The sequence below is a fragment of the Passer domesticus genome, chromosome 25, assembly GCF_036417665.1.
Source record: "Passer domesticus isolate bPasDom1 chromosome 25, bPasDom1.hap1, whole genome shotgun sequence".
In the NCBI taxonomy this organism is placed as follows: domain Eukaryota; kingdom Metazoa; phylum Chordata; class Aves; order Passeriformes; family Passeridae; genus Passer; species Passer domesticus.
In genome coordinates, this window is record NC_087498.1 from 6,417,672 (window position 1) to 6,438,770 (window position 21,099).

The window sequence follows — 21,099 nt, forward strand, 5'->3', positions numbered from 1 at the left end:
TAGGGGCCAGGCAAGTCCCCACCCTGCAGCACCCGGCCCTGAGCCCAGGCTGGAGCACAAAGGAGAGCCAGAGGAACACCACACAAGCAAAGTTATAATTACTAAAATACCAGTTTGCATTTATTCTCCCAATTAAGCAGTTGGGTTTAGTGCTGCCAAGCCCACGACCGAGGCAGACTCGCAGGCGGCGACACCGGCAGAGCTGGGCACGCGTCCCGGGAGGAGCTGCTGGCAGCAGCTGAGCCCAGCTCTGCTCAGGCAGGGCCAGAACTGCCCAGGCCAGTCTGTAACGCTGCTGGGCGCTGCCTGCACGGCCGAGGAGGGCAGGCACAGCACACCAAGGGCCTGGCACATGTGAGCTGTGACCGGCGCCTCCTGCTCCTGTGGCACCTGCCCAGAGCCAGGGAAAGAGAGTGAACGCCGCAGCAATGCCCACGGGAAGGCAAAACCAGGGAGCTCAGTACAAAACGGGGCGACACGGGAGCGACACGAGCACCCGGCCCACGGAGAGCAGCGGGCGCTGAAGGCACTGGCCCCTCACGGCCCTGGAATGTCGCAGGGACACCCTGCGAGCGTGGGTGGCAGCTCTGGTGCAGAGGGTTCAGGGCAGGCGGTGGCACCACGAGGCGCTGCTGGGGCTGCCTGGCAGCAGTCCCTCCCGGGGGCAGCCAGGCGCTCACAGCAGCGGGCAGCCTCTGCGCTTCTTGTTCTTGCGCACCTGCAGCCCGGCACGGGTGGCCATCTCAAACACCTCCCGCACGCCCTCCTTCGTCTTGGCCGAGCACTCCAAGTACCCAAAGGCGTTGATCCTGTTGGCCATGTCCCTCCCCTCCTCTGGCTTCACCGGCTCCTAGGAAGCAGTGAAAAGAGGGTTTGGAAACATTGCCGGAACACAACAGCCACTGCCCTTGGGGCATCCAGCCCTTGCAGCCAGGATCTGGCACGGGCAGAAGTGGCTGCCTGGGGGAGCCAGAGCTGTCCCCACCTGCTTCATCTTGGCCAGCTCCCGCCGCGTGTGCTCGTCGTTGCGCAGGTCCTTCTTGTTCCCCACCAGGATGATGGGCACATTGGGGCAGAAGTGCTTCACCTCCGGCGTCCACTTCTCAGGGATGTTCTCTACAGCAAGCACACAGGGAATCCCGTGAGCTGAGGGGCTGCTGCCCCACGGCCTGCTCAGAGAAACCAGCCCCAGGCTTTTCCCGTTGGAGCAGGGAGGGCTCCCCCCACAGCACCCCCCTCTCCACCACCTTGCCCAGTCAGCACTGGAGTTGCCAGCGCTGCCCTGAAGTGCACACAACATCAGGGGATGAAGGGAAGGCTCTGGCATCCTGGAGGGGCAGCTCAGAGGTTCCCCAGACCCCAGGGGGTTCAGTAGCAGCACCGGGCCCTGTGGGACCCCCAGTCCCTACCGAGGCTGTCCGGGCTGTCGATGGAGAAGCACATGAGGATGACGTCTGTGTCCGGGTACGAGAGGGGCCGCAGCCTGTCATAGTCCTCCTGTCCTGCTGTGTCCCACAGGGCCAGCTCAACCTGGGAGGGGACAAGGACATGGCTCAGAGGCTCTGCAGGCCAGGAGTGACAGATTTATCCTCCTCAGGTGCAGCTGTGCTCTTCCTCAAACTGGGGCAGGCTCAGGGTGACCCAGAAAGGCTGGAGCCGTGGGTTCCTCTGTGTGTGCAGGTGCCTCCAGGCACACAGAGCAAGCACTGGGCAGTGGCACTGCCAGCAGGGGACACAGAGCGAGGGGACAGGAATGGCAATGGCCCTTACCTGCTTCCCATCCACCTCTATGTCAGCAATGTAGTTCTCAAACACCGTGGGCACGTAGACCTCGGGGAACTGGTCTTTGCTGAACACGATCAGCAGGCACGTCTTTCCACAGGCACCATCTCCCACAATCACCAGCTTCTTCCTGATGGCTGCCATCGCTGTGGGGACACGAGCAGATGAGCAGGACAGAGCAGCACGGGCAGCTCATGCTCCCGGCGCCCCAAATTCCTGTGCCCAACAGCCTGGGAGATGCCAGACACGAGCACCTGGGCACATCCCACCGTGAGCTGCCAGTGACTGACTGGACAGAAGGTCCCAACCCTCTGCCAAACTCCCCTCCAGCTCCCACACACATCAGCCCACGGGCACCACAAGAAGTGGCCTGACTGAACCATTGCACCCAGCACTGCTGCTGTGGCTGGGGGAACCATCCCAGCTGTGGCTGCACACAGGGACCTTGTGGGAGGTGACAAACCACTCTGCCTTCCCCAGACATCCAACCCTCCCTGGTTTTGCTGTGCTACCACCCAGGCAACCAGGATTTTAGACAATATCACAGTTCCATGCACATGCTGGGTTTATTTTAAATTATAAATTCTTCAGGGCAGAAACTGTGCTTCGCATTTCACCCCAGCACGCTCACCAGACCCCAAATAATCTGATCAGCAGCTGGAACACACCAAGCCAAGCGCCTGGAGGTCTGGGCAAGCAGGACCTGTGTGCCTGGCACCCGGCATGGCTGGCCCCATCCCAGCCTGTCTGCAAAAGGAGCCTTTGCCATGGAACCAAGAGAGCTGCCGCCGGCACTGGCAGCGGGAGAAGCTGCCAGTCATCACTCAGCAAACAGAGCTGAGACCCCAGGACAAAGCAGGCAGCTTTCTCCCCACGGGAAAAGGATGCAGTTCTGCAAGGAAAAGCATGCCTTTGCATCCCTCACTTTCAAAAGGGGTTTACAGCTGAGCCTGGGAACCAGCCAGGACAATGCCACAAAACGCCTGGCACAGCTTCTGAATGAGCATGAGAAAATCAGCCGTAGTGGGATCACATCCCTCCCCAGCCTTGTGATCAAAATCTCTTTTCCATCCCCAGATTCCCAGTCCTAAGAGCCTGTCCTACTCCTCACATGCCTTCAGCACATCCCCTGTCCCTGCAGAGAGCCTGGGAATGACATGTCAGGGTTTAGTCCCTGAAAATTTACACTGCTCTGGGGGAAGCTGCAGGTGATCACGAAGCCTCTCCTGAAGGCAGGGATGTTCCATGCCTTCCCCCTCAGCCCTATCCCTCCCCAAACCCTCTGCCCAGGCAGCAGGGTGGGAAGGAGCCGTTCATGCTGGGAGCCTGGGGAAGGTCCACAGGAAACAACCCCGTGGGAAGGACAAACACAGCAGTGCTGAGGCACCGAGCTGCTGGGAGTGCACCATGCTGGATCACTGCAGCGTCACTGGCACCGCTTTGGGAAGGCCAGAATATCACAAACCTGGCCAGGGCACTCACACTGAGCCTTAACAAAGGCCAGGAATCTGCCCCTGCCCCAGCAATCCCACCCTCACTCTGTGCCAGCAGAAAAGGGAGGAAAAGGGTAAAGCAGGAGTCTGGCTGCATCATAATTAGCTGCAAGTGAAGGATTAATAAATGAGCCTGAATGGCTCACTCACATTGCAAAGGCAGCTGCAGACCTGCTTGTCTCATTGATGTGCCTGGCAGGTCACCTCTGTCACACAGAGCCCAGGAACCACCCCAGTTTCACAACTCACACTGCCCAATGCTTTGGGCAAAAGAGAGAGAGTTTCCACCCATCCTGGGCCAGTCCCTGCTGGAGCCATGGATCTTTGCAGCTTCCCAGCATTGTGGCTCACAGGCTGAGGCAGGAATGGGTCATGGCTGCTGAGTGCTCTGGAGCTGCCGATAAAAATAGAAAGCTGGCACTTGTAAGGTGAGAAGAGTGAGCATCAAGGGCTGCATCCAGGAGAGGGGACATTCCTCAGCTGGGATCCTTGGTGCCAGGCACACATCCCAGGGAAGGAGCAAGGCTACAGGAAGGTGAGCACATCTGTGCAACACTGAAGTCAGAGAAAAAAAGGAAAAGGTGCTCCAAAGGGTCCGTTTGAGGAACCAGGGGCACTTTTGAGGGAGGTAAGTGCTGAGCATGGGGGGAAACAGCTCCTGTCCCTGTTCCTCATGCCCTGCTGCTCCTGCCCTGCTGGGCCAGGCAAACCCACAGTCCCACAGAATCATTAAGGCTGGAAAAGACCTCCAGGATGCACAAGTCCAACCCTTGCTGCAAACCATCCTTCTCTGACCAGAGGCTCGTCCTCTTCCAGCAGCATGTCCAGAGCACAGAAAACAGCTCAGGGAGAAGGAAGCCTGTTTACTTGGACACAAAGCTCCTTTGCCCACAGCAAAACATGATATGCTGCTTTGTGGCTCCCTGTCTCCAAGAGGAAAGGCGTTTTGGGCCGTGCCAATATCTCACCCACAGCTGACAACGCCTGCAGCGTGAGGAGCAGGAGATGCCCAAGGACAAACATCCGCTCCAGGACAGACAGACAGACACCAGGCTCTGCCCATGCCCAGCCTGCAGACTCTGCACTGGAACCCAAGCCGAGCAGGGTGCACTGCTCCTGCCCCAGGCTGAGCAGGGTCCCCACAGGCAGAGCTCCTTCCCACGGCCCCAGGTCCTCCCTGCCCGCGCCCGGCTCGGAGCCCAGCGGTGACTCACAGGGCAGAGGCACTGTCCCCACCCAAAATCCCAGCACAATTCATTCCATTACTCAGGAGAGCCATCCAGAAATAGCCCATTACTAATCCAGGGCTGCTGCGCGAAGGCGAGCAGGGCAAGGAGGCTGCAGGAGCTGTGAGCCCCAGGGGTCGGCTGGGTGCCCCAGCCCTGCCCTGGGCCCAGCAGCTGGCACAGCACCAGTGCCAGCTGCCAGCAGCTCTCTGCTCCAGGAGAGATGAGCTGCTTTGCCAGGGGATGCTCTTCTTGCTCAGCAGGATGAGGCCAGACCCTGGGATGAGGATTCTGTTTGCACTGCTGCCAGATTATGAGCAGATAAAAAGAGTGGAAAACATGAAGACAACTTTATGAAGACAAACAAGACAATCCCAAGTACAAATGCAGAAGAATTAAGTGGGAGCAGACCCTGAGAGGAAGGACTTGGGGGTGCTGGTGGATGAGAAGCTCAACGTGACACAGCAGCATTCACTGGCAGCCCAGAAACACCCCAGTGTGCAGGGCTGATCCCCCAGGGTGGGCAGCAAGGGAGGGGGAATTCTGCCCCTCAGTGAGACCCCACCTGCAGAGCTGGGGCCCCCAACACAGGGAGAACACCAAACTGCTCTGGAGCCAGCCTGGGAGAGCTGGGGGTGCTCAGCCTGGAGAAGAGAAGGCTCTGGGGAGACCTCAGAGCCCCTTCCAGAAGAAATTATTCCCTGAGAGGATGGTGAGGCCCTGGCACAGGCTGCTCAGAGAAGCTGTGGCTGCCCCTGGATCCCTGGCAGTGCCCAAGGCCAGGGTTGGACGGGGCTTGGAGCAGCCTGGGGCAGTGGAAGGTGTCCCTGCCATGGCAGGGATGGGATGGGATGAGCTTTAAGGTCCCTCCCAACCCAAACCACCCTGGGATTCTGTGATAATCTGAGGACAGCTTTGCTACAACTGCCAAACGACTAAAAGCACACAGTCATCCACAACAGACACGAAAGCTGAGATTTTGAAGTCTGCAAAGTGCCAACCACCCCAAAATACAGCCAGCACTGCCCAGACCACGCTGGCAATGCACCCTGGCAGCTCTTGGGTGTGAGCAGCACTCGCAGGGCCCCGCTGCAGATGCCTCCTGCTCATCCATGGGGAAAACAAAAGGGAGCAGCAACTGTGTGCCAGCATTTCCCACTGGCAAAGCCCACAGGGCTCCCCTCCTGCACTGTCCTGCACCTGCAGGGGATGGCTGTGGGTTTAATCTGTGCCACCACTGCCAGCACCAGCCAAATCCTGAGCAAAATCTCCTTCAGCTCACCAAAGGCTGCAGCATAACCCCAGATTTCTCTGTTCTACTTTCCCAGCAACTGTTCCAAAGCCGTCACCATAAAATCAGCCAGGCTCCAGGGCAGCCCTGGCGTTGCTGGTCTCTCCCAGCTTTGTGCCTCAGCATGTGAAGTTCCTGCTGAGCAGGATACAGGGAATTCCTCAGGCAGCAGGATGTGTCCATCATCCAGTGTCTGCTATGGGGACTCAGGAACAGCAGAGAAAGATGTTAATGCTTTGAAGGGCTCCAAGCAGGGACAGAAATCTTTCAATGAACCTCCTTGGCCAGACTCGACTTCCTAGAGGTAACAGAGGGGTTTTGTTCTAAAGCAGAAATTCCCCAGCACTGCTGAGGGCCACACCCTGGTCAGACCGGTCACACCAGGGATCACAGCCCTGGCCAGAGGCACAGCTCTGAAACCTGGGCAGGGCTGGGGGAGAGAGCTGTGCTGGGAGCAGCCCCTTGGCAGGGACACCCCCAGGGCTGTGGGGCAGCTCCACTGCAGAAATGGTTTTAGCAGTTTGGACTCACAATGATAAAACAAGTAAATTTCCAAATTGAAGCCCCACAGGAACGCCCACTGTGGGGAATTTCATTTGCTGAGACACCTAAGACAAGGCAGTACAGGACAAGTGCCCCAGCCACTGCTGCAAGCACCAGAGGGATTCTTACTGCAGATCACAGAATCATTAAGGCTGAAAGGCAGAAAAAATTTCCAAAAAGGGCTGGAAGCAAACAGTGATGCTGAGGGGCAGTGCAATGGGCAGGGCAGAGCGTGGGCTCCTGGCAGCTCAAGACCATCCAAGTGGCTTTGGCAAAGCAGCACCTGGATTTTAACACTGCTCCATCCCCCAGGCTGGCTGAGCTGTGCTGTTTGTGCATCACAGACCAGCCCTGAGCCCCCAGCCCTGAGCCCCCAGCCCTCGCTGGCACACCGGGCTGACCCCCACCCAGCACTGCTGCTGCTCCCACCCTCCTGGCTCACCTGCCTGCCTCTGTTGCCAAAACCACCCAGCACCACGGAAAATGTCTGTATTTACCACTGAGAGGGCTGCCTGAAACCTTCCTCAGACCTCTAGAGCTGCTACAGCCAAACAAGGGATTGTCAAAACAGGAGCTCAACCCAGTGCTCAAGTTTAGACTTTACCCGTTTTTTTTTGAGATATTCTTTGGGCACAACCAGGCAGGCTGGGCTTAACACACACTCCAGTGGCAAGGGGCAACTGTCCAGACCCAGACCCGGAGCAGAGTGTCCAGGCTGGCTCATTTTCATTGCTAAATCCCACAAAAAGCATCCACAAGCAAAACAGAGAAAGGAACTTGGAACAGAAGAATTTGAAAGCCTAAACAAAGCTCAAACCACAAGTGTTTGAGCATTGAGGGAAAAGCTGCCTGCCCTTACCTCCTTTTCCAAAGGACATCATGCCATGTTCTTATTTTACCTCCTGCAGCAGTGACAGCCTTCCCAGCCTCACGGCAGCACCAGTGTCTTGCTGAAAGCTCCAAACCACACGCCACAATCTCAGCAGATGCCTGCACTCACTCGTGCAGCGCCTGCCTGCCCCAGCGCCGATCAGTTTGCTAATGCAGCTCCTTACTTTTCATGTCAGTGCTCCTCTCCAGTGCCAACTCGGGAGCTGAGCCTGGTTAATCACTCCTGATACCTGTTGGAAGACAGTGACTTGGCTTATTTTCCACTTACACCTTTCCCCGGAGAAGCTGTAGCTGTCAGGAGCCTGGATGCCAGGGAAAGTCCGCAAAATCTCATGCAGTCTCTACCTGAGCTGAGGAGGAGGAGCTGGGCATGAACTGGAACTGTTTGGACACCAAAAGCACTGGGCAAAACAGAAACAAAACGCAACTGGTGCCCACGACACACAGGCAGCCAATCCTCCAGCTCCAGCCTCCAGTTTTCCCTGGAACACTTTCCCAGGGATATCAGCCTGGGGGGCTCAGCCAGGCCCCTGCTGCCAGCCCCCCAGGGATCACAGCCCCAGGGATCACAGCCCCAGGGATCAGTCCCAGGGATCAGCCCCAGGGATCAGCCCCAGGGATCACAGCCCCAGGGATCAGTCCCAGGGATCAGCCCCAGGGATCACAGCCCCAGGGATCACAGCCCCAGGGATCAGTCCCAGGGATCAGCCCCAGGGATCAGTCCCAGGGATCACAGCCCCAGGGATCAGTCCCAGGGATCAGCCCCAGGGATCACAGTCCCAGGAATCACAGCCCCAGGGATCACAGTCCCAGGAATCACAGCCCCAGGGATCAGCCCCAGGGATCACAGTCCCAGGAATCACAGCCCCGGGGATCAGCCCCAGGGATCAGCCCCAGGGATCAGTCCCAGGGATCACAGTCCCAGGGATCAGCCCCAGGGATCACAGTCCCAGGAATCACAGCCCCAGGGATCAGCCCCAGGGATCACAGCCCCAGGGATCAGTCCCAGGGATCACAGTCCCAGGGATCAGCCCCAGGGATCACAGTCCCAGGGATCAGCCCCAGGGATCAGTCCCAGGGATCACAGTCCCAGGGATCAGCCCCAGGGATCAGCCCCAGGGATCACAGTCCCAGGGATCAGCCCCAGGGATCAGCCCCAGGGATCACAGTCCCAGGGATCACAGTCCCAGGGATCAGCCCCAGGGATCAGCCCCAGGGATCACAGTCCCAGGGATCAGCCCCAGGGATCAGCCCCAGGGATCACAGTCCCAGGGATCAGCCCCAGGGATCAGCCCCAGGGATCACAGTCCCAGGGATCACAGTCCCAGGGATCACAGCCCCAGGGATCACAGCCCCGTTCTCCCGGGGCTGTTGGGAGGCTGGGGCTGCCTTTAGGGAGGTTGGCCACTGGGAGACTTGGCTGCCAGACTGCTAGCACTGGAAAAGGCCACGCAGTCATGCTTTTGGAATGCTCCCCTGCTCCTAAGACATTACACAATTATTTCCCCTCCCCACAAACCCCCCTAATATAAATGTTTAAGAATGAGCTCAGCAGTAAGGAAAGGGAACTTTTTTTCCCTCTTTCTGAAGAAAACACAGAGCAGCCACTCCATGGGCAGGGCTGTACACAGGGACACTGCTGGAGTGGGGTTGTGGGGAGGGATGTGGGATGGGGCAGCAGCCCCAGGCTCTCATCCCAGCTCAGGCACTGCCGGGGGTCAACTGCAAGCTGGGACCCACAGCCCCAAGGCCACCCTCAAGGAATGACAGCCTGCAGCGACTGAGGCACAGCTGACCCATCCCTCACCACACCCAGGGACCCCCACCCACCCTGGGCACACCCACCCCACCCTGCCCCGCTGCACCCCACCCAGCAGCCGTGCTGGGCCACCCCCCACCGTATGGCCCACTGCCGCACCCCTGCACGGACCCCACAGCCCACAGCCCCAGCTCTGAGCCACACCTCAGCAGGATCGGTGACCCCACATCCCAGCAGTAACCCCAGTAACCCCACCTCTGAGCCCACACCTCACCAGGATCACTAACCCCACATCCCACCGCTAACCCCAGATGTCAGTCCCTCCAAACCCATGGAGCAAACCCTGCTCCCAGCTCCCCCAAGCCGCACCAGTAACACAGCCCTGTTTGTCCGGACTCCACCAGTAACTCGGACCCATCACAGGCAGTAACCCAGCCCGCAGCTCCCCGGATCGCAGCCCTGGCCCCACTCCTCCCCAGAGCCCCCCGCCCCGGCAGTGCCCCCAGACCCGCACCTCTCTCCGCCGCTCCCGTCCCGCTCCGCTCCGGCCCCGCCGCGCTGCTCCGGCACCGCCCCGAACGGGGCCGCCCGCGGGGGGCGGAGCGGCTGCGGGGGCCGTGCCGAGCCGTGCCGAGCCGTGCGGAGCCGTGCCGTGATGGGCTGTACCGAGCCGAGTCGAGCGGAACCGAGCCGAGCCCTTTCCAGCGCTGCCCCCGCCTCTCCGGGACACCGGAGCCCCCCGGTGTTCCCCCCGGAGCCCCCGGTGTTTGTTCCCCCCGGAGCCCCCCGGTGTTTGTTCCCCCCGGTGTTTGTTCCCCCCGAGCTCGCCGTTCGGGGTTTCACCGGTTCGGGTTCCCGAGGCCCGGTGGGAGGGGGCGACCCCGGCCGCCGGGAGGGCTGAGCTGCTGCCCTCAAACCCCGTGCCCGGTTCCGGCAGCCGGACCGGCCCCGGTGCTGGGGCCGAGCCCTGTCCCCAGGGTCCCTGCAGGGGTGGCAGAGCGGGGCCGTGCCGTGCTGTGCCCCGTTAAGGTGACCCCAGTGCCACGGGGGGGCCCGGCTCCCCGTGCCCACCACGGGCTGTGGGAGGGGGCACAGGCGGCTGCTCCCCCCACATCCAGCTGCAGCCAGGGAAAGGCAGCCCCAGGAGCCTGGCCTGGACCCAGGCTCATAAACCGCTGCTATTTTAAGGGCTTGCAGACTATTTTTCTTTATTTATCAAGCCCCAGGCCAGGAGCTGGTTCCAAAGGAAATGTTTCCTTAGTAAAAAAGGGAACCACAGAGGAAGCTTTAAATGCAGCAGCCACTGCCTCCTTGTCTTATCCAACAGCCGGGCAGTGACCTGGAAAAGCAGAGCCGGTTCTCAGCCACCAGCATGAAAAGGAATGTGCCAGGGGAACAGGGCTGTGCAAACCCGTGAAGAGAGCACCGGGACTAGCAGGGGTACCCGGTGGATGTTTCCAGCAGGCAGCCCACCCTCGAGGCCGAAGCAGCTGCTGCTGGAGTGCCTGAACTCCGGGGAGGGACGGTCACATTCCTCGGAGCCACAGCCTGCCCCACTCCCTCCCCCGCAGACAGGAAAACCATTATCCCTTCTCCCTTCCATTCCGTGAGTGGTGTTCCTGTTCCCACCGGACTGGCCACTGCTGTGCCTCCCAGCCAGATCCAGGGATCCAAACCCCCCCAGCCAGACCCAGGGATCCAAACCCCCCCAGCCAGACCCAGGAATCCAAACCCCCCCAGCCAGACCCAGGTATCCAAACCCCCCCAGTCAGATCCAGGGATCCAAACCCCCCACCCTGGCAGCACCCCAGCAGCTCCCCCTACCCAGGGGTGCTGAATGGACGCTGCACGGGCTCTGACAGTGCCAGGGGCAGATGGACAGCAGCACACGTGGCTCTGCTGGTTTGCCTGCCTACATAAATTAATCAGAGCTAATTGGCTTTTTGGTAAGTCGTCTTTGCAGGAGCTCTGCAAAGAAAGACTTTGAAGTAGGGCTGCGAGTGGCAAAGTCTTTATTTAAACACACAGTGCTACACAAGGACAGCTCCCAGCCCCAGCAGCACTCCCTTCAGCATGGGTGCCAGCTGGTTCAAATCTTGTGCATAACTTTCACTTTCCATTGTGTGCCCCCAGTTTATTTACATCCCACTGGTTACAGGACACAACATTCACTAGAGGTGACACTTGATGGCTGCACCCAGTGACAGGAGACAAACTTATGGTGCCACAGAGCCTTTCCCAAACAAGGGACCATGGCCCAGCTCTCCCCTCCCCACACTGCCAGGATGGGACCATCCCTCACAGTTTAGAACTCTGCAGCGGTCTGGGATGTGGATGCTCCAGGTTAGAGACGTGTGTGATGCAAAAATCCAGTGCTCAGCTCCCCTCTGCGCCAGTTCTGAGATCATTAAGGAAAATATGGGAGCTGTCTTTCCCTGCCCTGGTCACACCAAGCTGCTTTTCCTGTGGGTTCCCAGCCCTGGGCTAAGCAGATCCAGTGCAGTTAAGCTGTTAAGCTCACCTGAATAGGGCTGCTCTGTGTGAGGCTGCTAACTCAGAGCCACTCCAAGATGCAGACATACATTCATAGGCTCCCCTCTATGGGAGTCTTTTACCAAGAAAGGATTTAGATATTTCCCAGCTCAGCTCTGCAGTTAATAAATAATTGGCTCCAGAAGCACTGCAGCCACCCAAAGCATGAGAGGACGGAGCAGAACTTGTGGCACAGCCAGTGCTGGTGCAATTGTTTTTCCCTCCTCAGGGCTCTGGGTGCACAGCAGAGCTTGGCCACTGCTCCAATCTCCCACACTGGAGGCTGAGACAAAGTCTGTGACAGAATGAAGGTGTGAGGGGCTGAAAATAGGGAGCACAAGGCTGGGATGGCCATTGTGGGGCCACACTGGACTTGTGCCAGGCTTGGCACTGCCCAGCTGCCTGTGGGACTTTACTCCCAGTCTCATCCCATCTGAGCCCCAGCTCCCACCTCCGACAGCAGCTCCAGTGTCGCTGGCCAAAGCACCCCAGGGCAGGAGCTGGGGGTGGCTGCAGCAGGTGTGAGTGCCCCAGCAGCCCCACGGCTGTCACACGGGGCTGCAGTCAGCATAGCCACGGCAAGAGGCAAAGGACATGCTGAGGGGCCAAGGAGCCTTCAGGCTTTTCACAGCATTGAGAAAGTAGCAGCATGAAAACATCCCTTGAGCCCAGTGCTCACACTCTATCCAAGGCCTCTCTGTCTCCACCTGGGACTGGGATGCAAGCACGTGGAGGGGGATGCTCTGGACAGGGGCGCTGAGGCTCCAGGTTTCTTACACTTCTTGCACTTGGCTCAAGAAATGAGTGCTTAGAGGAGGCATGGCCCTGAGGCAGCCCCAGCGTCCCTCTCCACAGCGTCTCCACCCAGGCAAGCTGAGCCCCGCTGCCCCAGGCTCGTTCAGCATCACGTGTAGTTGCCAGGGCCACCCAGGGGGATCACAAAAACAGAGATGTCATCTCCAGAGCCCAGCTTGTCATTGGCCAGCCGCCAGCCACGCTCCTTCAGCACGCCCCGTGAGCGCACCACCAGCTCCTGGGCCACCATGGTGTACCTGCAGAGCAGAGAGAGCACGGCTCAGCACTGACCCCAGACCCCTGAGAGAGCACCCTGGCAAGGAGGGAGCAGCTAGAGCTGCAGGAAAGGGTCCCTTGGAGAGATCAGGCTCGGATGTGCCCATCCAGGGGAGCAATGCACTCTGTGGAGCCCAGAGGGATGCGTGGCCACAGCACTGCTCTGAGGAGCCAGGCCAGGGGAGGTGCTGGGGTGCACAGCGTGCCTGTCCCCCTGCCCACCTGCACGGGTCGTTGGGCTCGTAGCTGGCCAGCACCTCCATCACCACTCCTGCCACCTCCTTGTCATTGGTGACGTCCCAGAGCCCGTCAGTGCCCAGCACCAGAACGTCGTCAGGGCAGTGCTCGTACTGCGTGAGGTCATAAACCCTGACCTGGCAGAAAACGGGGCAAGACGCGAGGGTGAGAGGCAGAGAGGCAGAGGAGGCTCCTGCTGCCCTGGCCACGTCTGGGTCTGGGCCTGCCGAGTGGCTCTGGCCTTTGCAGGGACCCCTGGGTGCCCAGCTGCTGGCAGCCAGGCTTACCTCGGGGAAGCAGGACAGGAAAGGCTTGATGTGGATGTTGGAGCTGAACACCTTGAGGTCGTGGTCTCCCAGGCCCCTTGTGACCCCAATGGTGGCCATCATCCGAGCCTGGAGAATGGTGGAATCAAAAGAGGACTTTAAGCAGCTTTATCTCCAATTCTATTCCCAGCTGAGAATTGGTGGTGACAGCACTACCAAAAATGGTCTAGAGTCCCCCAAAACAGTGAGAGCAGGCAGGAAACAACCTTGCCAAGCTTCTGCCACAGTACTTTACCTTTTTGCCTTCCCCAAAGATAAGTGGAAACTTCAGGTCATCCTCTTCTATCTTTTTGTAAGCCCTGGTTAAAATAAGCCAGAGACAAGGTGTCAGCAGGTGAAGCTTCCAGCACCTCCCTGACCACTTGGGACCTGGGCACCGGGTGTGCCAGAGCCCCTGCCCATGGGATGGCATGCCAGAGATGAGCCCAGTGCCACCAGGGGTTGGGGGTTACCAGCCATTCATGTCCTGGTCCCTGTAGAGCATCTTCTTCCCCAGCTCCTTGGGCTGCACCCTGCGGGGGAACTCCAGGGCCGTGAACTCCTTCCCCAGCAGCTCGGGCCTGAGCACAGCCTGCAGGAAGGAGTGCTGGCTCACCCCAGGGCTGGGAGAGCAGGCTCTGTGGATCCAGCCCTGCCCAGAGCAGGATCCACCATCCACAGGCACTTCAGCTGCAACATTCCTTGGTGGGAGAGCATCGGCTGCTCCGGAGCCACTCGGATAGGTGCTGCTAAAGCAGTTTCAAACTGCCACCTGTGCTAAGCCAGAGGGGAAACTGGAGCTGAGGACAGCCATGCCAGCACTCAGCAAGGAGGTGAAGCTTTTGCATGGAGAGTTCTGGGAAATAAAGATCTCCAAGAGGGATCAAACCCCAGCAAATTCCAGGAGAAGCTGGAATTTACCAAGTAAGAGCCATAGCTGCAGATCTCCAGGATCCCAGTTCAGTGCAGGGCATGGCAATCACCCAAGGAAAAGAGTGATGGGTCTCTTCTGAAACAGAGTCCCAGCTGTGACCATGACAAGGGACAAGCAGCAGCACAGAGCCCTGCCCAGGGCAGCCCCAAGCCCTCATGGAGCACAGTGTGGAGGGGACCAGGGAGTGCTGGAAAATGCTGAAGGGGAAAGAAAAGCAGGAAGAGAAGAGAAGATCCCTTGGGAAGACGGGGTGGCAGGGGCTTGGCGCAGAGGAGACCCCAAGCCCACTCTGGGGGAGCCCTGATCACAGCCTCAGCACCATGTGGCAGAACAGCGTGTGCCTGTCCCCAGCCTGTGCCCTGCCCCTCGCAGCCAGCTCAGGAGGATTCTGATCACAGCAGTTCCCTCCTCTCGGTCATTCAAAAATAGATTCCAGAAAAAACGCCTCAGTGTTTTTCCAAGTACATTGCAAGCCAGGAAATTTCATCCAGCAAGACCTTCTCCAACACAAACTCCTCCTCCCCTGTGCTGCTCTCAGAGAGGTCTTTATAACCTTAAAGAGTCTCCCTGGGTGGCACCAGGGGGTTCATCCAGGAGAGGGACAGGAGCTTTCAGGGCAAAAGACAAAAACCCTGATGTTGGCAAACATCAGCTATGACTCTCTGGGGAGCAGCCAGGGAAGAAAGTAGGGCTGAGCAGGAGCACTGCAGCTCCTCTGACACAGCAAACCAGGCTCTGCCAGCCACAAGATGCCCCCACGCCAGCTCCCTGCATCCCAGTGCCTCCTCCCATCCCAGGAAGCAGTCTGGGATGGACGAGTGCCAGCAGCAGGTCCCAGCCATGGGGCTGCCCTCGGGTCAGAACCCACCATGGCAGCAGCCCAGCAGGCAGCACAGGGGACTGGGAAGAGGCCAGGAGGTGTTTCAGCAGGAATGAGGTTAGAAGAAAGGTCTTTCTTACTAAAAACTGCAGCCTCTGCCTCTCTGTCTCTGGAGTAAACTCCCTGGACATTGGAATGATTTCCCCATTACGGATGATAATGGCCCTGCAATGAAACATGGAAGGATGAGATTAGAGAGAAGGAGACTTGGCAGAGGAGCTGAGCCTGGCTCTCCAGGGCTGATTCCCGGGACTGGTGCAACCCCTTCCCCTCTGCTGCCCACCCTTCTGCCCGCCTGAGGTGGGAGCTGCTTCCTGGATTCACTGCTCGCCCTGGGCAGGGCATGGCATCTCCCTCCTGTGCAGGAAGGAAGGGAAAATGGAGAGAAGCATGGGGCAGAGGGGAATGAAGCAGACCAAATCAAAGGACAGAACGTGGTTAGAAAAGGAGCAGCACAAAGGCTCCCTTTAGAGGGGAGCTGCACACAGCAGGGGCAGAAATTGCCTGCAGCAGGAGACAGGGGCACATGCCCATCCCACACCAGCACTGCCACTTGCTGCTGGCTCTGCTCTTACAGTTTAATGTCTCAAGAAAACATAAAGGTCTGATTATGAGATGTTTCTGGATGTCATGGTAGGCCCAAGGATCCCCAGCACTGGTGGCTGTGAGTCTCCTCTGGTGATGTAAGGCCAGGCTGGGCTCAGCTCTGGCAGTGTCTGATGCCTGAGAAGGCAATGGAGGCTGTTCCAGAGGCACAGCTACAACCTCAGGACTGTGCATGCTGACATCCTGCATGGCCACTGCTGGCTGCTGCTGCCATGGAGGGGGACCTGCACCCAAAATGAGGGATCTCCTTCTCTGTCCCAGAGCTGGGAGCACATCCAGCCCCAGCCAAGCGACCAGAGCCTGTGTTTGCTGGTCTGACATTGCTGAGGACAAGGTAACCTGCCGTAAATACCCAGAGCAACTGCAGCTGCCCCGTTCTTGGAAATGTTCAAGGCCAGGTCAGACAGGGCGTGGGACAACCTGCTCTGCTGGAAGGTGTCTGCAAATGGCAGGGGGTGGAACAAGATGAGCTTTAAGGTCCTTTCCTACCCAAACCATTCTCTGATGCAATGATAAATACAAGGCAGTTCCAACCAGCTTCACCTGCAGAGTCACCTTTAGTGTAAGGTGGACCTGCCCTCCTTTGCGTGGGGCTGGGGGCACACACAGGTGCAGTGACAGTAGCCCACCCCTGGAAATACACACAGCAATGAAAGTCCTTGGGCTCCAAGCTCCCACTGCACATAGATTTGTGTCCTTCTCCTGAAACAGGTCACTGCTATGAAGTGTACTCTAAAATGACTTCTTGCACATTTTTGAAAGTTTTGCTGAGTGCAATTTTCACTCTCCAACCTGCAGCCCAGGCCAGCACCAGCAGCAGGGGCCAGGGCACCCAGAGCCATCTGGGTAGCAGAGAGGAAAAGGAAAGAAGGGAGCACATCCCAGATTTTGGGAGGCAATTCTAGCCCTACCTGTGTACCTGGCAAACACAGAGATCACAGCAGAGTGCATTGTCCCCAGGCCATGGAGCAGGCAGGGGGTGACTCTGCCCGGTTCTGCCACCTTGACCCTCCCCCAGACAGGCATGGAGCTGGGTGTTCCTCACCCCACTCTACTGGGGTGTCCCCAGCCACTGAGCAAAAGCTGAGGGCTGCCCTGTGGGGCTGTACCTGCTGTCACCAGCGTTGGCCACGTAGAACTTGCCCATGAGGTAGATGGCAGCCAGGGCACAGCACCCCCCGGGCAGGTGCTGGGACGCCCGCTCGCGCTCGATCTGCTCGTCCTGGGGAGACACAGAGGCTGCAGGGTAGGGGGGCAGCCCCACACAGCACCTGGCTGCTCCAGCAGCCCCTCAGCTCCAGGCGGGAAGCAGAGACCAGCCAGGGTACCTCTCCCCACACTGCCACGGAGTGGCTGCAGGGCTTGGGGGGCCAGGGGTGTTTTGGGGCAGCCAGGGACGTGGCTTCACTGGGGCAGCAAAGAGCAATACAGGAGGGGAGCAGGTGGGCCTCTGGAACAAAGTGCAGTGGAGCCTTCTGCACCACGCAGGCCCAGAGCCCAAAGCCTGTGCATTCTGTAAGCTCAAAATGCAGAGCATCAAGAGCCCTCTCTGAGTCCATCATGCCTGGAGCCCTCCCTGCAGTCCCCTCCTTGCTGCAGAGCTGCCTTTCAGCAGACACAGAGAGCAAAGAGGTGCTCTAGGTGATCCCACAGGCAGAGGATGCTCACCATGTGCTTAAAGGCATTCTCAATGGCACCGATCACCAGGCTCTCATGGGACACTGCTTTCTCCAGGTGAAACCGTGGCACAGCATCGTTCAGGACCTCCCCACGCTCCTCGCCATGGGACATCTGGTTTGGATCTGCAGGACCGCCCTGTGCGTCGTGTGGGAGGCAGATGGGAGGTGGGGAGGGGTCCTGCAGGATCTCCACGAGGTCCCGGAGCTGCTCACAGATGTGCAGGTGCAGCCTCTCCGAAGCCATGACAGCAGCACCGCTGCCCGCGTGGCCATCAAACAAGGCCCAGTAGTGGAAATAAAAACCTTTCCTGCCCTGCAGGGAGAAGAGGGAAGGTTAAATGAGCCTGCAAGGCAGCAGATGGCGTGGGGAATTCAGAGCAGCTGGGGCTACCAGCTGAGGACAGCGACACGAGTGTCACAGGTCTTAGTTCAGGCAATGGGGCAGCTGACCAAGGGTGCCTGGACACAGCTGGTCCCTGGCTGCAGCCCAGCCCTGTGTCACACACCTGGTGCCCCTGGCAGCCTCAGAACGGGGGGCACCGCGATGCCAGCACAGCAGGCACTTCTGCAGCCCAGCAGGGCATGTGGGCCACTGGTGTCCCTGGGCCAGCCCTGGTGGTGCCACAGGGGGATGGAGGATGGTAGGAGCAGGCAGGGAGAAGGGCCACGAACCAAGGGAATCCCCAGTGTGCACACACTGCCATGTGTCCCATCCCGTGCCCTGCTGCTGGGCATCCCCCCTGTCGTGCCCCTGCTTGTGAAGCACCACGGCTCTCACCCCATCCAGCTCCCCGCTGCCTTCCCTGGACGGCAGCCAGCCCCTTGGGCTGGGCCTCTGCTCCACAAACACCACCTCACAGCACGCCTGGTCCTCATTGTGCTGGCTCTTCCCTGCGTTTATCACCCTGCCAGGAGGAAAAAAGGTGTAAAGGCCCTTTCTTCCACATCATGCTCCAGCAAATGCCATCCCGCAGCACTTCTTCCCCCCATGACCACCCCACCCCTCCACTCCTGCCCCCAGAGATGCCAGGGATGCCCTGCACGGCGCTCCTGCCCTGTCCCAGGTGTCTCAGACCAGGTGTGTGGGTTGATCTGGGGCCAGGAGCAGCACTGAGTCCCACCCACAGCTGGGTCCAGCGGGGAGCAGTTGTCCACACACCTACCAGGGGAAGTGATCAGAAATAAACTGGGTTTGCTGAAGGTCCCTGGCACTGCCCCAAGCAGAATAATTGTCCCAAAACCTGTATCAGCCTCAGCTATGCACCCCTGGGACACACAGAGAGAATCACAGCCTCGCCCATGTCCCATCACCTCCTGGGGGGAGCAGGGGGCTCGGGGGAGGAGGGGAGAAGGTGATGACGGTGAAACCAGCAGAACTTTTGCAGAAAGATTCGCACTGACTTTTCCCAGCCTGTGCTGACACAGCAGATTTCAGGTCTAGATTGCAGAACCTGCTCACAGGAAGAAGCTGTAAACACAGCAGGGTGATTTTTCTTTGGGCTGACTTTCCAAGTGGTTTGCAGAAAGAACTCTTGGGACATCAAAAAGGGGTTTTTTTCACTCTGGGTACGCCTACCCCACTATCTCCAGGGACAAATCAACATCTCATAAAGCTCTCTAGGATATCGGGAAGATCAGCTTGAGGAAGGGTGTGGGAGTGGCTGACAGCAGTAAGCAGTAAAAGCCTTCACAGTCCGACCTTCCCGCCCGCTTTCAGTTAGGGCTGCAACTCGCAGCTAGTGAAAGAAGAACACAACCAGGTCCTTGAAGGGGAAGTCTCAAGCAGTCTCACCCCCAAGAAATCCCCAGCTCCCTGCTCCTCATGAGTCCCACGCCCTCGGTACCCATCGATGACAGCGGCTGTTGTGCAGAAAGCGCAGAAAACCAAACGGACAGAAGAGCCTAAACCCCTCGGGGATGGGCGCAGCCCCTCGCTGATGCTCCCCCATCACGGGCACCCCCGCGCCCGCTCCCCGCTGCCGCCGCTGCTGCAAAGGGGACAGGCGCAGCTCACCGCCCGCCGCGACCCACTTTCGTCCCCAAGGCTGCCACCGTGCCCTCCCGGCCGCTCCCGGCCCCGCTCACTCCGCGTATCCCGTGCTCCAGGGCAGGCGGCGGCGCCCGTCGCGGGGGCTCTGCACCGCCCGCCCCGCGTGGTCGTCGGCGCGGCGCAGCTCCTCGGGGGTCAGCTGCAGGAAGGCCGGCCGGCAGAAGGCGGCTGGCGGCGGCGATCCCCGGGCGGCCCCGGCGCCCCGCGGTTCTGCGGGGGGCTGCGCGCCCGGCCCCGCGCCCAGCCCCGCCGCCAGCTGCGCCACGGCAGCGCGCACCCGCAGCAGCATCCCGAGCCGGGCCGAGCCGAGCCAAACCGAGCCGAGCCGAGCCGAGCCCCGCCTCCCCCCGCAGCGGTACGGGGGGGGAAGCAGGCGCGGCAGCTCAGCGCCGCAGCGCGTACGCGCATCTCCTGCCGCCGGCGGGGAACGAGCCCTCCCGGGCAATGAACCCCCGCAGCCGGTGGGGAACGAGCCCTCCCGGGCAATGAACCCCCGCAGCCGGTGGGGAACGAGCCCTCCCGGGTAATGAACCCCCGCAGCCGGCGGGGAACGAGCCCTCCCGGGCAATGAACCCCCGCAGCCGGCGGGGAACGAGCCCTCCGGGCAATGAACCCCCGCAGCCGGTGGGGAACGAGCCCTCCGGGCAATGAACCCCCGCAGCCGGTGGGGAACGAGCCCTCCGGGTAATGAACCCCCGCAGCCGGTGGGGAACGAGCCCTCCCGGGCAATGAACCCCCGCAGCCGGTGGGGAACGAGCCCTCCGGGTAATGAACCCCGCCGTTATCCCGCAGCCGGGTGGAGGTGGAGGTCGAGCTCTCCCGGCGAGGGACCCGGCACCCAGCCGGGAGCCCGGGGCACACGAACCATCCCGACGCAGAAAACGCTCTGGGAAACTTTTCCCGGCTGGGGCAGGCTGGCCCTGTCCACGCGATTTGCCGGCAGGTGAGTTTCCTGGCTGGATCGTCCCACGGTTCCAGCAGAGCCGCCTACTCCGGGACAGCATCCCCGTCCAGCGCCGGGCGCTTTGCCGCCCCTGCCGCGCTCTTCAGCCCACGCCGGCCGTTCCGGCCTGTTAATAACCCGCAGAGCTATTAACAGCCCAGAGGAGCAGGGACAGACACACCGTGAGAGCGCTGAACGCCGAACCGCTCCCTCCCTTTCACCCAGGATGCTGCGCTCCAGCGTGAGCAGGATGCGGATTTAGCTGGTGCAGAACAGCACATCCTCCCTGGCTGGGAGGGGAAGAGTCGCCAGCGTAAACACCATCGCCTGCACAGCCTGACCTAAGCACCTCCCTGCCTCTGGGCTCCTGTGACAGCAAAAAAAAAACTGATGAAAAACACAGTACTTGCCTACTGTAAAGCTAAATTGAGGCTGTTTCTTAAAATTCGTGTGCCCCCGTGCCTCAGTTTCACAGAGGAACCACTGATTCCAGTCAGCACGGGGATTTTGCATTGTAAGTTACAAGCAGAAGCAGCTCCGAGAAGCCCTCCAGGCTTTAGCCCTCTTCAGCCAGAGATTTCACACTGTACTAGGTTATTAGGACAGAAGTGACTCAGTGGCACCTATATTCCCGATTCTAATCCCAAGATTTAAGGTCTTCAGTACACTTTAAAGCTCTTTCAGTACCCTTCAGGACCTGGTCTAGTGGGCAGCATCCCTTCCCATGGTGAGGGGTGGTACTAGGTTATCTTTAAGGTCCCTTCTGGGGGGTTGGAAATACTGATCTTTAAGGTCCCTTCCAAACCAACCCTTCCAGCCTGAGGCCAACTCCCCTCTAGCTCCTCTCCAGCATTCATGGCTCCTCTCCTCAGCTCCT

General features: G+C 59.5%; 2 protein-coding genes across 5 annotated transcripts; both read right to left on the bottom strand.

Moving 5' to 3' along the window:
* Nucleotides 1-92: 92 nt before the first annotated feature.
* RHOC (ras homolog family member C) lies at nucleotides 93-9,604 on the bottom strand. Of its 2 annotated transcripts, none has more exons than XM_064399052.1 (6): nucleotides 9,500-9,604; nucleotides 7,391-7,456; nucleotides 1,771-1,928; nucleotides 1,410-1,530; nucleotides 986-1,116; nucleotides 93-850 (listed from the first exon to the last, which is right to left on the bottom strand). In XM_064399052.1, the coding sequence occupies exons 2-6, from the start codon at nucleotides 7,395-7,397 to the stop codon at nucleotides 677-679; spliced, it is 591 nt and encodes a 196-aa protein (XP_064255122.1). In that variant the 5' UTR covers nucleotides 7,398-7,456; nucleotides 9,500-9,604; the 3' UTR covers nucleotides 93-676. The 2 variants fall into 2 exon arrangements, with proteins under 2 accessions (XP_064255122.1, XP_064255121.1); XM_064399051.1 differs by having other exon boundaries at nucleotides 7,195-7,456.
* A 1,376-nt stretch (nucleotides 9,605-10,980) lies between these two features.
* PPM1J (protein phosphatase, Mg2+/Mn2+ dependent 1J) lies at nucleotides 10,981-20,709 on the bottom strand. 3 transcript variants are annotated; one of them, XM_064398974.1, is made up of 10 exons: nucleotides 19,315-20,709; nucleotides 18,008-18,134; nucleotides 17,219-17,542; nucleotides 16,660-16,772; nucleotides 15,025-15,109; nucleotides 13,604-13,722; nucleotides 13,387-13,450; nucleotides 13,113-13,220; nucleotides 12,811-12,962; nucleotides 10,981-12,569 (listed from the first exon to the last, which is right to left on the bottom strand). In XM_064398974.1, the coding sequence occupies exons 1-10, from the start codon at nucleotides 19,566-19,568 to the stop codon at nucleotides 12,422-12,424; spliced, it is 1,494 nt and encodes a 497-aa protein (XP_064255044.1). In that variant the 5' UTR covers nucleotides 19,569-20,709; the 3' UTR covers nucleotides 10,981-12,421. The 3 variants fall into 3 exon arrangements, with proteins under 3 accessions (XP_064255044.1, XP_064255045.1, XP_064255048.1); XM_064398975.1 differs by having other exon boundaries at nucleotides 19,022-19,452; XM_064398978.1 differs by lacking the exons at nucleotides 15,025-15,109; nucleotides 16,660-16,772 and having other exon boundaries at nucleotides 19,315-20,708.
* Between the last annotated feature and the right edge of the window lie 390 nt (nucleotides 20,710-21,099).